Consider the following 18029-nt stretch of genomic DNA (forward strand, 5'->3'; position numbering starts at 1 on the left):
AGGCAGCACAATGATGTTTGACTGTGATAATAAAAAGTGTTTCTTGGGCAGCAGAGCAGCATATTAGTATGATTTCTGAAGGATCATGTGACATTGAAGACTGTGGCTGCTGACAATTCAGCTTTGCCATTGCAGGATTAAATTACATTTTAAATATTTTAAAATAAAATATATTTGAATTGTAATAATATTACTGCATTATTGCATTTCTGTTATATTGTATTTTTTTAAAAAATATCTGCTGTGGTGAGCATGAAATTACCAAAAGTTTCAAAAGTTTGGGGTGGGTAAGATTTTTTTTTTACTGTACTTAATAAACAAAATACAACACCCTTTACAAGCTTATTGATCTCTTAATCTTTATGTAATGTTTTCATGTTTGTAAATTAGCTGTTTTTGGGGGGGTTTATTGCAGCTATTAAATTTATATGAAAGGGTTGATTAGATTCATATCGACTCTTAATTTTTCAGTTACCCAGGAACTAATAATCCATAAACTATCACACAGGTCAATGTGCATCTTTAGATCGTGGCTGATTTTTGCGCTTTCTAAAAGACAAATCTGCAATCCATCAATCTCTTTTAAACCCATTAGCCCAGAGCCAGTTAGCTGGTTTAATCTAGTATTAGTAAGAAAACCTCATTAAGCAGAGAAGGTTCTGACTTTAAAAAAAGACTGAGGGAGGCTATTTCTGCGATACAGATGGCATTGAGAGATGGATAAGACACAATTGGGTTACAAAAAGAAAGGACATGAAAGAGAATTTCAAAATACTTATCCTGCTATTTACTGACCAAAGACAGCCAATGTTATTCCCAGTGGGAGAGTAGAGTGTTTATTGCAGTTCCGAGAACAAATCAATTGCGTGAGGGGGAGAGAAAGTGAGCGCGAAAGAGAGCGAGAAAGAGGAACGCGGGGGCTGCAAAGAAAGAAAGAAAGTCCAAATCTCACTTCGAGAGAAATTTCATCAAATTCAACTCCTCTCACTGAGGCTAGAGGCCATCAGCTTTATACTCCAAAATTAGCCCACAGCTCCACAAAGAAACCGGGCCTCTATATGTCCTACTACACCGCCCCCATATATACACTGCCACAAAGAGACCTCTAGTCTTCTATTAGTATTCTTAAAGAGCCCTGCCTCTATAATTGCTCTGTCAATGGATAGTTGAGGCCACCCCTGTGACAGCAGGAAGAAGTGAGATTGGGTATGAAACTACTAAACTCAAAGGCTTAAACTCAAATGGGTTTGCGTACAGGCGCAATGGAAGAACGTCTATAGTATAACTTACTTGAATTAAACTGAGAGGATATCAATGTTTTTTGTGTCTCCACCTTAGATTATTTGCTGCAGAAGCCCAGTGCATCCGGTGGGCATTCCTCGGAAAGTCAGACACCATGTGAGCAGTGGCCCAGCACGACATTAGAGGGGCAGAATGCTGCTTCTGCGTGGGACGCTTGTGGTCTTCTCTCTCATCAGTTCTATCAATGGGTTTTTCAGCGGGTATGGGCCAAAACCGACAACCCAAACCAAGGCAGACTCCAAAGGTTGGGACTTTTTGGGGAAAATTCCATCATTCGGTTTAGGATCATTTAATATTTTCAGTCAGGGTAAAGGATCTGCCATGACAAAGGTGAGCCCTACACTTCCAGAAGCAACCACACAAGACTATACTCTGAATTCGGAGGGCTTAACAAGCCCAAAGTACCAGCCGACCGCAACCACAATTGAGGAACTTCAAAGCAGCATCATTCAGATAGGCACTATGCTGCCTTTAAAATCAGAAAAACTCTTAACAAATGACTTACTCAGGAACAAACCCCGAGTAGATGGGACTGAACCTCCCTCTAAGCTCGATCAAAGCTATGATCTTGACCTCTGGCCCCCCAATAATGGCCAAAGCACAGAGAAAACCCCACAAACGACATCTCCCCAGATAACTAAACCAGAAATACAAACATACACTGTATCCACTGATCAAAGTACCAGCACCACTCTGACTGCAACACTGAGAAAGATTACGGAAACCATGAACCCTTACAGTGACCAAACCATACCCACAGAACTAACGACAGCTTCATTTCAAACCAGAAATTTCATTACACCGGCAGACCCCAAGCCTGAAGTATCTACCGTATCTCTGACCACTGTCAGCACTAAACTAAACTCATTGGGGACAACAAAAAAGGCCTCGGATCCAGAATGGACGCCTTTTAAACCAACTAGCAAGGCTCTGGAGGGATTAACATTGGTAGAGCAGACCACAGGCCCAACAGAAGGGGAAAGCGTGCAAAGTTTTGGCTCAGATCCCACTCCCACACTGCCAGCAGGAGGTAAGTCAACCCTAACTTCTCTGTTTACAACCCAAGCATATGATCTAAGATTTCGACACAATTATCAAAAAATTTTAAACTAAAATTTGAATTCAACCTCTCCTGAGCAGGCATGAGTGTGTTACATTTGTTTCTTTGTTTCATTGTCTCCATTTAAGGTGAAAATGTGTATTTAATGAGTTGCCGAGCCTTCATTGATTTACCAGTGAAGGGTTAGCAGTGAAATCAATGAGTCTGATTAATTGATTAATAGCCCCTGAGTCCCTGAAACATGCAAAATCTTGTATAAGTAGTGAGAAGAATGACTTTCATCTGATAGTAAGAGCAGGAAGCACTCCATTACTGCTGATATCTGTATATGTACTGAGTCTGAGAGCTTTGCTTCTGCATAGGAGACATGGGTTGTGTTTGGAATCGCATACTGCTTATTCAACTATGTACTGTACAATATAGGGAGTCGTATGTCGCCACATGAAAAGACTAATTAAATTTTGCATTACATAAATGAATTCAATTTTGTAAATACGTTTTTGTTTTAAGATTAAGGTGTAGTGCAAATCATTCTCATTACCATAATGCAAAATAAAAATTAAATCAATGTATTCAGACAATCATTGTTACAGTTATGAAAATAACTTGCATTTATGAGAATTTTACGGAAAAATGAAAATATAAGTCTTGAAAATAATCTAAATAAATATTTAAAATCTAAATTTTACACAAATCTGTGTGTGTACAATAAATCTATGTATGTACAATAGTGTACAGAATGCAAACGTTATGTATAAAGGAACTGTTACCTGCTACATTTACTGTATACTGTGACCAACTGCTTAAAGTTAAGACGTTTATACATAAAACTGGATTTACAGTCCAAATGTAAATATTTACTCATTTATTTCTAAGACCTAATGTTAAGAAAGCAGCAATGACAACAACGTATTGCAGCATACTACTGTTTGAAAGTTTGTTAACATATATTGTAATGTTGTTGCATGATGCACATACTGCAGTATGAAGTAAGCAATATGCTAGTATGTCCATTACGAACATTTGCATCATTTAAGGTCAAGCGTTGAGTGTATATCCCACTGGAGAGACCTTTCACAAAGACTTGTGACATTTTGATCCAAAAAAATCTAGACCTGTAAGATCAAGGTGCCAGCCAGACAAATCAATATAGACCTCCTTTGAGGTGATCACACACAAGAATATCCTTGTAAATCCAGATATCCTTGTAAATAGTGTGCCAGGCACCTAGCTGTGGTGTATGTGAAGTGGCTAAGCATGCTAACCATTATTGACATGGTTCTGTTTGATATCTGCGAGTGCGTGTGTGTGTGTGGTGAGCATGGGATTTGCACTGGAGAAGCAGCCAATTGGGCGGTATGTAATCAGTATTCCGATGGCAGAGTCAGCAGCGCCAGTGAATCCTCAGGGACGATGTTTTTCCGCACCGCCTGTTCATGGATGCTGAGCATGCCTCTTTCAACATTTAGTCTCCTTTTCTCAATTTACTCTATCCGTCCTCTCTTTCAGTAATAGGCCTCATGACGTTTACTGGGCATCTCTCTCTCTTTTCCAGCCATAAGTCTCATTTAGTCCTTCAGTCTTATGTTTTCTTTCAACCTCTACTGGCTCCCAGAGACATGTTTTTTCCATGTCTTTCTGTTCTTTTCCTTTCAACCCAAACTTGTAGAATCTTTTCAGATGGTGGAGACAGGAAATGCAGAGAGGATCTGCTACTATCCACCTCTGTCTCAGAGTTATTGGCTTTCTGCAAATCTTGGGTACATGTCCGCAGTTTTGTTTGTATCAAACAGTTTCGCTGAGGGAATCAATTTAGCCTTTTCTTCAATACTTGTACTTTATTTTGCATTGTCCATATTGTATTTAGCACTGGAGATTGAAATTTTAAGGCAGTTAGTAAGCATTTGTCAGACTAAAAATTAAACTAAATTGATTCTACGGAAAACTTTTTAAAGCATAATTTTAACAATTTTAACAACTTCATCAAATGGGATTTTTACATAAACATGAACCCTCTAAACCCCCTTCGGTTTTTGGGCCAAAATGGTTTATATTTCACCAACAAAATTTGTTTTGTAGAAACAATTCTGTTATTAAAAAGTTGAAATAAAAACTGCCTTATGTGCAATTTAAATGTTTGTACAACTTAGATATTTGAGGGTTGATTATAAAATAAGTTTGATTGATTAATTAACTGATTATTTATTTATTTATTTAATTTTTCAGGCAAAGCGTATCCTGAATTTTAGGTTTCAGGCTAGAATTTGTGTGTGTGTGTGTGCGTGTGCATGTGTGTGTGTGTGTGTGTGTGTGTGTGTGTGTGAGAGAGAGAGAGAAACAGCAAATTATTGACCAATGTTTCGGTCACCTTGTCTTCTGGAGGTGCATGCAGCCACAAATTGCTTATCCACCACCTTAAAAACACGCTGGAGCTGAGACCAAGGTCAATTGCAACACTGGACCTGAGAGGAGGAGGGGAGTCTGGGAAAAGGGAGAGCAGTAAAGAAAGGCATGTTGAGACTTGAGGAAACAAGGCTGAATCTCAAAAACACTGTCTGGGTCATATGTCAATCAAAAGAAAAAAAAATTACATTAAAGAAATGGGGAAGCCTATTTTTTATGTATTACTATGAAGGGTAGAATGTGAAAAATCTAATTTTTATTACTACAGTAATAAAGAAAAAAACACAAATTTCTTTAAAAATGCAAATTGCAAATAATAAAATGACTAAGTAAACATTTTAGTTAATTATATTTATATGAATTAAAATAGAAATTAGATAATACTTGAATTACAGTTATGGAAAATTATTTTTTAACCCAATTACAATAATGAGAGTTTGATTGTAAAATAGGTGCCATGAAAATACTCATAAACAAAGGCTTACTAAATATGATGAAACTGATCTGGAAATTTCCTTTTGTGAGATTTGACTGCTTTCCAGAGAGATATGAAGCCTGCTAGAGGACTCTTCCTCTGATCCTGTTTCTCTTTTCCTGTTTCTTTATTCCTTTTTTTTCTTTCCATCCTACTGCAAAAACAACCCTGTGCTGTTATGTGGTGACCTCACCTCACCTCCTCTACACTAACAAATCTTTATCTCATCATTTCTTAAATGCTTATTAATTACTCATATTCAAACATAAAAGCAATACGGATCATTCAGGTCATGGGTCATTCAGATGGCAGTGCAAACATGTGACTGCTGCCTGGACCTGATGAATATGACGTTCTTGTTCGGTCAAAAGAATCAACATTTGATTACTAGCATGTTACCTCAGAATTAAGTGATGTAATCTCAAAGACTATAGAATAACACAAGACTTGTCAGTCGTATTGTTTGCAACCCTCAACATGGCTGAATAAGTCCCACCTTCTAAATAAGAGCCAATCGGTGGTGGGTAAAGTCATCGTGTCACTGCAGCTGCCGTTAAAAGCTCCGGTTCCTATAGAAACAGTCAGACCCGCTCTTCCACTGCGCATGCGCATTAGCTTGATCCAGCCTGAAAAATGTCATTTTCTGTCATGATTCGAGCATTTAGAAACAAAATTTGAGTTGAGCAGTTGTTGTCGGATTTCATTGGTAATTTCAAACATGAAATTTAATCGTAAGCTTGGCAAACGGTTTTGGAGAATTTGATGTTTCCCCATTCAAAAAGATAGGAGCTGCACTTGCATGCCCAAGAGGCATTTCAAAGATGGCCGCCGAGCAAAATGACTTGTCTTAAAGGGACTTTGGTTATGTCAGGAGCAGATCAGATCATAAACTTAACAGTTGTCAAGGTTACAGCTCACAGACTGGTTACAATGTGATAGTTGTCATGGCAACACTGCTGAAAAGCAATGTAGTACAATTTTGACTGTTTTGGGTAAGGTGTATGCACAGCTTGTGTCACTAAAACACACTCTCAAACAATGCACTATTGCAGTATGATGATACTGCAGGATTTACATCACTGTCATTTCATAAAAGGCTAATCCTATGATTAGGCTTTCTTAAAGCGTCTAGAGACTAACCGACTCATTGCTGCCTGTTTGGAGACTGTGTGACTTTACTGAATCTAAAAAAGGAGGAAAATGAGTGATTCCCAATCCCACCCCCCAAGGATCCCTTTTTAATGAAATTCAAACTGGCCTTTTTTCTCTTGAACATACTGAATTGAGTTCATAATCTCGCAGACAAACACAAACTCAGTCATTCAAACATACACATTCAGCCCTATGAGGGAGATTCATCGATGTATGTGCAGGGGTTGAAATTACAAATTCTGATCTAATTCTATCTTTATTAATATAGACCAGGGAAGGAGTTGGAGGAGGGGTAAAAATGGAGAACGAGACAGGAAGATGAAGGGAAAGAGGGTTTCATAGATGAATATCTAGCTCTGAAAGAACATTCGTCATCATCTAATGAGGATCGGTGGTCTATTGGTGGTTCTGGCAGAGACTGAGGGGGGATGTTTGACGCTTCATTTGAACACATCTGGTGTAAGAGTCAAAATCTTTAAATCACCCATGAAGAGAAAGAGGAGAGTAATTGAGTACAAGGCTGATGGACGGATGGATGGATATATGCACAAATGGAAAGATATATACAGATAGATGAATGAATGGATGGAAAGACGGACTGATGTATAGATGAATAAAAACATAGATGTATTAAAAAGATGTGGATGGATGGATAAATATAGATGGGTGGATAGACTAGGTAGACAAATCGACAAATTTTCTTTTACAGAGAATGATGGAATCTAGTGGTGGCCTAGTGATGCTTGATGGTTTAGTTTGAGTGAACCCCTGCCAAGAGAGGACGAGTTCAGCTGTGCACAATCATGCACACATGCACTGTCCTTGTTTAGGCTCCCCACTTGGTTTGGTGCAGAGCTCATTATTCATGCTAATGAGAGACAGTACTCACAGCACTAGAATGTAGATCTGCTGTGATCAGGCCTAAAACGAGTATCCTGACGATATACACTTTTTTTTTTTTTAAACGGGATCATGCAGGTTTTTTGCAGTTACCACAAGGGATGATTATTAGTCACACAAACAGTCTACTGGTCATCCTAAAGGTCATGTATATGTCTGCATATGCAATGAAAACTTTCTACACTAAACATAAGGCGAACACAAATCTACAAACTTATTTGGGCACATTGACGCTGCGCATCCATACATAGTCCAGACACACACGAATGCCCAAACAGCTACATAGCTACACATTTGGGAATGTAAACATTCCATCTCCAAGACTATTAATAAAGAATGTGACAAACATGGAAGCATGATGTGTGGCACTTAATGGAAAAAATAATTTCAGTAGGATCTGTGGGAATCAGTGGCCAATGGCCAGATAATAAACACTCTGGCCTCAATGTGCCATGTCTCTTTTCAGTCTTGGTTAGGTGTAAGTGCTACATGGCCTCACACGGCTCTGTGTTTTTGTAGCTTTATCTCAGAAAAGTTTTTGTATTAGTTTGATAATCCCCCTTGGTCACAAAGATAAGGTTTCAGTTTCTGATCAATAATGAAGCTCTGTCATAATTGAGTGGGGTGCCCACATTCAAACATGAAAGTCAAGTCATTGTAATTAAACAATGAGATGCCAACCCCAATGCCACTGAAGCCTAGCCTGGAATACCACAGAAATCTGCTTGACATAACTAGGTTAGGAATTGTTCTTGTTTCTCCACTATTTCAGTCATAAAAACTTACATTCAGCACCACATTCTCAGCCTTATGTGCTCTGTTTTTCCAGCAGGCTTTGCATTGGAGGAAGGCGATAAGGAAGTGGGGAAGAGTGCTGATCTGACAACACAAAAGCGACACGATCAGCTGACAACATCAGCTAGCGCAACGACTCTCAGGAACAAAGGTAATTAAAACGGTCTGATGAAATACATGCCTAAATGTAATCTATACCTGGGATAATTATGCTCTGATTGCATCTTGGGACATGAACCAGTTTTTGAAAGGCACAAATATATTGGAGAGAACCTCACCCTAAGTAAATAGCACCACATTCAAGCTGCCCAACCTCATTTGTTGAAAGAATAGTTTACACAAAATAAAAAATTGTGCATTTACTCAGCCTCATGTCAATCTGATTTGTGAAAAGAATAATTCGCACTGGATTGGTGAACTAACTCAAACTAATTGGTGAACTGAATCTGATTCAAAAGAATTATTCTTTCATAAATCAGACATCACTACTTGTTCCATAAACTCTATAATCTCAGATTTCCCATGAATAACTTTTGGTCTATTTCTCACACAAAACTATATCATATGACTTCAAAAGACTTGGAATATTGTGTACAAGTTGTATGAACCACTTTATGATACATTTATGGTAGCTTCAAAAAGGATCCAGTCCATATTCACTGTATAGAAAAGAACTACAGTATATTCTACAAAAGTTCAAATTTTGGGGTTTTCCTTTGGTACAACATGAGGATTTATGACAGAAATTTAAAATTTGGGTAATATTCTTTTTAAAAGTGTAATACTAGCCATCCATTGGTTGTACATAAATAAATGTCATTAATTGAGCCCATGTAGCCCAGATCTATATTTTGATAGCTTTTCCGAGGCAAACCTAGAAATGGCTTATTTGTTTCTCCATATTATACTGAGATAATTATTTAAACATTAAAATGCATACATCAGCTGTTAGGATGTGATATATTTCCCAAACACAGTAACAAGTGAGCCTAGCATTCTGGTTCCTTTAGTGAAAAAGTAAAACCAACCTCTTCCTCCTCCTCCATGTGATTTGGAGAATGACATATGTTTGTATGATATGGCCGATTGCACTTTGTTCAACCGTCTGCTACCTGCCTGTAATTGCTTCCAGAGGGAGGAGGAACTAGTTATAGAAGCACTTTTATCTCATAGTTGGCGCCTCCTACAAACAAGCCGACCACTAAACTGCCTTAGAGAGTTGAGTTGCACTGCGTGTTTCAGTAGAGCAGATCTATCAACGTATGGTGTTATGTGTGCCATTTTACCTCACCATCCCTGTTGATCTTGAGGTGCGTCTTAGACCCAGCTACTCTTCGGTATAGCACCTAACCTACTTTCTCACCGCTTCATTCAATAGCCTAACCTAAATTCCATTAATAGATGGACAAAATATGCCACAACGATCCAAGAAGCAGGTTGCGAGAATGTGTGTGTTTATGGGCTGTCTCATAAAGTAAACTGCACGCAGAGATCCGACCCACAAAACTGCAGCTGCCGTGTCTCAAATTAAAGAGGCAAAAGTTTTCAAAATCTAGCACATATTCGTCTCAGTTGAAATTTGAATGTCCTGCGGGAAGGAGGTGGATCAGATGGTCTTCCTGTCTCCTTCATGTCTCCTTCACTGCGCTCTTATTTAAGTCAGCGTATCCAAGCCTCATCAATATGAATGAGATCATCCTACCCTGCTGTCCACTCATCTATTATTAGAGAGGGCAGAAATTGAAAGTGAGACAGGACAAATGAAATCTGAATGTGTACTTACTTTCAATGACTTGATGGCACAGCACTGTATTCCTAATTAAGCAGAGGTTGTTGTCATTATCGGATCAAAAAGTCCTAAAACTAAAAAACTTGTTTCTGTTCTGACAACCTGGAAGACTCGGTTCCTGTTTACACTTTGTGTTAATATCCGTCTTGGGTGATTCAATTAGCTAAGACACGTCAATGTATGCTAATGAAGTGCAAAAAAGTGCATCACACAAATAGCTCTCCACATGGGAGATACTACTCGCAACGTAGTTGTTACTGGTGTTAGCATGTTGCTAAGCTAATGATCACTCTGTCAAACACAAAGCAAGGCACCTTTCTGGAATCGGGAAAAATGCCTAGCATAAATAAATATACAATTTTTAATAAATTATTTTTATTTATAGTAATAAATTGAATCCGAGATGACGTAGACAAAGCTACATCAAAACAATCACTCGCAGGATATGTGATGCGGCCAAAATGAAGTATAAATGGAGTCTCAAAAGCGTGCGCATTTAGACATTTGTTCATTAGTGTTATTGTTCACTTAAACAAAAACTATTAAAAACAGCTGTTAAATAATATTAATTAAAATAAAGCTGAAATAAATATGAAATGAAATCTTAAAAATAAGAAATGTAGACTTTGGCAAGTAACTGAAACAATAAGTTTAATTTGAAGTACTAAAATTCCTAAATATAAATATTTAAAAAACTAATAAAATGAAAATATAACAATTACAAATTTAAATACAAAAAATACTAAAATAACACTGTTGTTCCTCAGCAATTAAGCATCAAGATTCATTTCCGTTTATAATTCTTTTGGGCAAGATAAATAGGACTGAAACCAAAACATGCTAATTGATAAACTATAGGCCAAGCTAGTGGTTAGTAAAATGAAAGCTATTTAGTTGAGTGACAACACACCTGAACAGACTTTGTGGGTAAAAAAACATTGTAAAAAAATGAGACTCACCCAGGGTGGGACAGTCAACAATAGTGGATCAGTGGAGTCATTTTCCTTTGGTCTGCTTCCTGTTCCCTCCTGCTGAACCTTCGTCCTGTATTATTACAATGCATGACCATAACAACCTCATGGGCTTATAATGTGAAATTTGGCTTTAATTCCTTCTATGTTTACATGCCTGTGTTCTCTTGAGGCATTTTGTTGTGATAGATCCACAAACTGGGTGTCATCCATTGTGGCAACATTGTTGCATGGATCAGGATCATTTGAGATTTGATTGATTACTGGACTGAAACTCTGGCTCGCTTCCATACACTAGTAATATTTTCCACACCCTAAGGGTGGAGGGCACAAAAGGGCGAAAGGAAATAAAGGAGGACGTTTGAAGCTCCTGCCACAACAATCCCTCTTATCAGTGCTATGCCTTCTCGCCACCCTCTTCCTGTGTCTGCCCACCACACACTTTCTCTTCATGTCAGATTGACACACTGCACACACCCTATAGTTAATCAAACACTAATTATTCTCATCAAGAGAGCTGTACCCTTACTAAAGCTGTTTTTCATGCCATCCAGATTTCATTTGAGATAGACTGACATTTGATAGCATCTGGAAAACCAGAGACCACCACGCTGAGTCAAACATTAATTTCCATGCTGGTCTAAACTCGTTTGACTTTGGACTAGTTTGTAGCTAAAAGCTGGTCTTTTAAACAGAACTATTTTATCTATTTTTGCTCAACGTTCTTATTTATACAAACACACACACTCCTCGTGATTTCATGTTTTATGGGGACATTCCATAAACATAATGATTTTTATACTGTACAAACTGTATATTCTATCCCCTTACACTAACCCTATACCTAAACATGCCCATCACAGAAAACTTTCTGCATTTTTACATTTTCAAAAAAAACATAATTTAGTATGATTTATAAGCTGTTTTCCTCATGGTGACCAAAAAATGTCCCCACAAGGACAAGGATTTCGGATAAAACATTTGAATTATCAAAGCAAGACTAAAAATATATGCTTAGTCAGGCTCCTCATTTTTAATTTTTTTTTAACACTGGTTGTACAGTCTTGTGCAAACATTGGATTAGATTTGTACTGAAAATACAGTGAAAAATAACATTGTGAAATATTTATTGCAATTTAAAATAACTATTTTGTATTTTAGTATATTTTAAAATATAATTTATTGTTTTGATGGAAAAGCTGAATTTTCAGTAGCCATTAATCCAGTCACATGATTCTTCAGAAATCAGTCTAATATGCTGATTTGGTGCTCAATAAACATTTCTGATTAGCAATGTTGAAAACGGTTATGATGCTTAATTTTTGTGGAAAGCATGATAAAAAATGTCTAGGATTTTTTGAAGACCGTTCAGAAGAACAGCATTTATTTAAAATTGTAAAAGTCTTTACTGTCACTTGCAATTATTTAAACTTTTGTGTAGAAAGCTGTGTATTCTTTGAAAAATGTACTTTTTAAAGTTGTTTTTATTAAGCAAATTATGCAAAATGTCAACAAAAAGTGTTAGATTAGCATACATTTATATATGAGGCCAGGGAAATACAAATATCAAAAGAGGAGATTGAATCAACTGCGTCTATTACAGCAAAATGCAGCAAAAGCAATATATTAAACTCATAATAAACTCTTATTCATTAATACACAACCAGATTTTTGTATGTACGTCACATTCGGTTCAGCAGTTTACACAGAAATGCCTTTGTGGGATTTGCACAGAAATTGTTTTGTTCATGCTGCTTCAATAAGACACATTAAGAATGGACATTTTTCATAAACGAATAACATAGAGCATAAAAAAATGCAGAGTTGAACAGCCTTTCAGACAGTTATATTGAAATGAATTCAGGTCAGTGTATTCCGATGAGCCAAAGTTTGTGGCGAACAGGAGGACTTGACTGTAACCTATATTTAATATAAGTGGATAAACAGCCATCTCGATGTCAAGCTATATACTTAATGAGGGCTGCTTGGTGGTTAGTGTTGTGGTGGTTTTGATTAAAGAGAAGTATCTAATGAGCAGTGAGCGGCTGTTACACACACGCTACCATTAATCAAGGGCAGCTAGGTTTGATTATCTACTCCCACCATCAGAAGAAGCACTAGATAGGTTTTTGACATAAACATGGAAGCCAATGCTCACCACTGTCTGGCACAATGTGTATATTTAGTCAAAGTGGTGGTCATCAGCCAGAGAGGCCGAAACTAGGGCAAAAAATACCAGACCCATCTTTGGGAATGACCCATGTCTCTGCGTACGCCTATGCTTTTTTAAAAGGAGGAAGGTCATAAAGCAGTTAATTTGGTTCTGGGTGTAACAGGAAATTGTCTGTCACTACCAGCATATAAAAGACTATAGAAGCAACCCAATATGAGGCAGGGTCTCACCAGCACTCAACAACATCCAGACATGATGTATTGGTTGGTTGACCTTACAAATGAGAAAAAATATGCCTGCCTTTTGTCTTATGCCTTTCATCAATTCCTATCAGTCAAAACAGGGATAAGGACAGTGCAATAATGGCATCCTTATTGAAATGGTTAAAATAAATGTATTGGATTTTTTTTGTTGTTTCTTTAGAAAAATGTGTTCATTTGACTAAGTAAAAGTTGGCATCAGCTATTCATCAAGTTATTTATTATAAATGTTTACAGGTACACAAATAATAATAATAATAAATTGTAATTGCCTTGTATAATTGCCTCCATGCTTTGTCTCAGGGCTTCAGTAAACTCAAAGGTTCTATTAGAAAGCCTGATCATGGCGGCTAAGATGAGTTATGACTCATCTGCTCTGAAAAGGGTGTAATTATATGTGTCAGTCTTTTAAGAGCAGGCGTACATCTTCACACTGTTATGCACAGGAATGATATGGCTGTGGAAGCTAATATCATCCATCTCGTATGGATTTGCACATCAGTTGCAAATGCACAGCAGGGCAATCCTTCCTGTGCAGGGGGATTTAAATGTTTTGAATGTCTTATCACATTTTACAGTGGCACATTAGATGCCACAAACAAACCTGTGTGGGTTTCTATAAAGTCTACATGCTGTACGTTGAGGTTAGTTCATCTGAGGACTTGCTTTTGGATTACTTGTACATCACTTCCAAAGAAAATGTTTGATAAGCGTTTACGAAGCATTTACAGAATTGGAAATGGCTGTCACATGGAACTTCACATGCTGTTCCAACTCTGTAGGGCTAAGAAACTCTAATGTATGTAACACTCCTCAGCACCAAAGCCAAGCCACAGAATCCAAAACCTAAAATAGCAGCCTCCACCCACAGCAATCTGTGAATCTAACAATCCAATCACAATTACATTTATATACAAACAACAGCTGTTTTATGGCAACCCACCAATCCCTGCTACTGAGTCAGATATGTTCTCCCACTGTCATCTATAATAGTTTATAAGAGCTGTTACCTTTGATATGTTCAAAAAAACATTAGATGTGGAATTTCTCAGATTTGGGAATCTAAACAGCTAAATCATGGTTTTCCACTATGAAACATGCTTAGCTGTGCAGACACCTCAGAAATGTCCTCTAGTGGCGATGTCTATCACAGAAAAACAAATCATAGGTTGTCAGAGATGTTGGTGACAGTAATGACTGCCTTGGTTTTCTGTGGTAGAATACTTATTTTGTATACACTACGTAAAAATAGGGCCCAATGTACGAAGGAATATTATTTATTTATTTTTCCGCAGGTGTTTTATCCATATTCTGCATTGTGTTGTGTTTCAGGGTTAAAAGAAATGAGCAGTAGCTTTTCCGGTTTTTTTCTACAGATTCTTTTTCTTTTGTTTATGTGATTTATGTAGCTAGCTTTACTTTCAGCTTTGACATTTAAATCGGTCATATCATGGGGAATCAAGTTTTCCTCATTCTTTTGAGATAAGAGTTTTAGACATTTATAAATGAACCCTAGGAAAAAAACAGCTAAAGGAATAAAGACATTTATGATATGACCACTTTAAAGAAGAACACTTACATGACACTAATATTAAATAATAACACTTTGAAGAAACCATTTCAAAAAGTATGCTTTACACATATGCCTTTATACATCTTCACATCTTCTGTTACTAATAATAATACAACATGTATGCTCTTCATTTCAGAAATGCCAACCACTATGTCTGAAGACTGGCTCACAGACCTTACTCAAGAATCTGCGCTCCCCGACTGCAACGCGGAACGTTCTGGAATCTGCAGTTCAAGTAACCCTTGGCCCACCACTGTCCTGAGCAACATCAGCAAAAATGACAGCACAACCACTGTCTCCACCAACCTCTCTCAGAGTCCAGTCCTGTTTCCAGCCCCACCTATGTTTGTGGCACTGTATTCTGATTGGAACAGTGCCCTGGCAGCATGGGGTTCAGCATGGGAAGCACACATTTACGGCCTGGGCACTGTGTTCTGTCTAGTCGCTTTGGCCTCCACCCTGAACCTTCTGTGCCTGCCCCTACAGTACCCATCAGGCTGTGGCTACTTTGCTCTGGTCAGTCTCTGCCTGATGGCTGCTGGCTGCACTAGGGCATTTGCCCTATTGTACGATGCGTACGGATACCAGGACCGCATGGCATCCACAGAGGCCTCGCTGTTACTTTACGAGGCACCATTCCCCTGCATAACTGCTGCCTTTGGCCTAGTATTCCTGCTCCTGTCAATGCGCTCTCGTATGCAGCTATCCTATTCCGCCTTTCAAAGACCTTGTTTCCTGGCCTGCTTGGTGTTTCTGCACTTTGCTGCTGCCTTTGGCCCTGTTGCATTACTCCATGTTGACCAGCAGGTCTACCTGTTTCTGTCCTTGATCTCTAGAGGTGCCTTTGTGGCTCTGGCAGCTTTCCTATCAGCTGCATATTTTGTGTTCTACTGCTACGTTCGTGCTGACTCCAAGCATATTTATCATCTGAACAACACATCACCGACACCAGCAGAACGCTACAACCGCTGCCCATTTGCAGAAAGCAAAGATTGGGACCGGGCAGCAGCTGCAGTGCTGCTCTCTGCTGTCTTCTCTTTGGCTTGTGCGGGCCTGCAACTCTATGCCATGCTGCATGCTCTCGGCATTGCTGGAAGTGCTGAATCCTTTCGGCCTTGGCCGTGGTGGACTTTTCAATTCAGCTGCCGAGTGTGTGAAGCAATGGTTTGCCTCACACTGGTTCTGGTAGTTGCTCAACCAGTCTACTGTTCTGATCATCTTCCCCAACCAGGCAGTTGCTGGAAAGATCTTCTTACGGCAAAGTCACCTATCATTCCTGGGAGCTACCAGTGGACTCTGTCCCATCAGGAGAAGCTGGCCATCTGTGATCCAATTGGGCATGGAGAGACAGAGTGTCTACCCTTGTACACATTGGTGGATGACCGTCTCAGCAGCTTGAATGGCCTTGACCTTTTATACCATAGCAATCGGGCATTGGCCTATCGTGACCTTGACCTGGACTTGCCCAACACTGGTGCCCCTTCTATGGGTTCATCCTGTACCAGTGACTCCACAGCGGACCTGCGCCCTCCATCACCCATAAATCTGCGTCGAAGCATTGATGAGGCTCTGTTTAGTGAGTCTCTATTTCCCATGAGTATCTTCAGCCCCTTACGACCCTTCACCTCTAGTGACCGCTCCCTGAATGGTAGAGAGACCAACTCCAGTGGTGCCCAAACCCTGAGAGACACCCTTACTCCTGATCATCCAGGCTTATATCGAACATCTTCATGTGTGGAAGTGCTACCCCAATTTCCCCTGCCTTCTCAAGCCCAACCAGGTGGCCCATCACTGGGTTTTCCTCCATCTCCATCTCCCTCACTTTCATCTTCCACTTGCTGCTCATCTCCAGAGCCCTGGAGAGGCAGCTCCAGTTCCAGTTCCCTCTACAGACAGTCTCTGGGTGGCTCATCTCTGATTTTGTGCTCTAGTCCAGAAGGACACCATCCACCACCCTCTACCCTCAGTAGGGGTTCCAGAGACCAAGGAGGAAGCTTACAGAGACCCTACAGTACATTAAAGTCAGAGGAGAGTCTGGACCAGCAATCAGAGTTTGACCAGTCAGTCCAAGAAGAATTTATCAGTGTGTGCAGAGAGATTGATGCTCTTAGCGTCTGCAGTGAGACTATTGACCTCTAGGGGGAGACCTTTACTTTCAGATACAACCGAATGATGTAATATGATGATGCCAAAAGAATTTCAGTGATGTGATGGGCAAGTAATATGCAGCTCAGGTGATTTGGTGAGTCTGTTTGCCAAGGTGTCAAAACACATTTGCTTTATGTAGACATACAGGAAAATGTTTTGTGGACCAGAACTGTGGCAAATGTTTTGTTTTGTAGGGGTGCTTGTTGGTTTGTCAGGTAAGTTCTCCAAAGAGATGGATTCTGAAGTCAATATTCTTGTAAAGGTTTAAGAAGTGCCACCGATTGCCAGCTTAGGCTTAGGCAGATTTTGTACAAAAATTTTTGATTATTGGTAAACAAATTTGTAATTGTAAAAAAAAGAGTGTTTCAAAACTTCTTTTCAATGCTAATAGTGATGTTTGTATGAATTTGTACAAAATCCCTTTTTGGTCTATGATTAATACTGTGAGAGTGCAAACTACTGATAACCATACTACAAAACAATTACTATGGACTATAGCATCAGAAAATAGTTTCAAATTAAATGCTGTATAACCTGCCAAATCCAATTTTATAATCGCATAATTTTAAACATTTAGAAAAGGTCTTTGTGCTTCTAGTCTTTAGTTGCACAGGTAACTTCAAGTCCCTTTTGTTAGTTTGCAACAATGCATTATGTTGAGGGCCTAAACAGTTTTATCAACAGAGAAGGATGGAAGTACTCTTGTAACACTCTACTGATAACTTCAACTTCAAACTGCACTATAGACTGCCATTTTATCCTGCTTATAGTGTATATTTGATATGTACTGCACTTAATGAATAATCTGCCAGGTTTTACATCGTTTTCAAATACTTGTAACACTGTTACTCAATACATATTAAAATGAAGAAAAGAGACTTTGTACATTTTATAGTGTGCATGTTCTGAAAACATGAACTATGTGAGAAACTGCTGATACATCTGTTTGTCATTTAGAGGCTGTTGAAGATTTTCAATAAATATATTGAAAATTGACATTTGTCCCATGCAGAAATATTTTAAATCCA

At 38.7% G+C, this 18029-nt stretch overlaps 1 protein-coding gene across 2 annotated transcripts in view; it reads left to right on the top strand.

The window, feature by feature from the left end:
* prrt4b (proline rich transmembrane protein 4b) overlaps nt 1-17997 on the top strand; it is a 30039-nt gene extending 12042 nt beyond the window's left edge. The window contains exons 3-5 of one of the 2 annotated variants that reach the window (XM_077234279.1): nt 1339-2332; nt 8122-8238; nt 14990-17997. In XM_077234279.1, coding sequence (XP_077090394.1) covers nt 1435-2332; nt 8122-8238; nt 14990-16992 — 3018 coding nt within the window. In that variant the 5' untranslated portion in view covers nt 1339-1434 and the 3' untranslated portion in view covers nt 16993-17997. The remainder of the gene's footprint in view (nt 1-1338; nt 2333-8121; nt 8239-14989) is intronic. The other variant, XM_077234278.1, reaches the window with a different exon arrangement.
* Nucleotides 17998-18029: the final 32 nt, after the last annotated feature.

The sequence above is a fragment of the Siphateles boraxobius genome, unplaced genomic scaffold, assembly GCF_051911475.1.
Source record: "Siphateles boraxobius isolate OS27281-9 unplaced genomic scaffold, OSU_SipBor_1 19, whole genome shotgun sequence".
Lineage (NCBI taxonomy): Eukaryota > Metazoa > Chordata > Actinopteri > Cypriniformes > Leuciscidae > Siphateles > Siphateles boraxobius.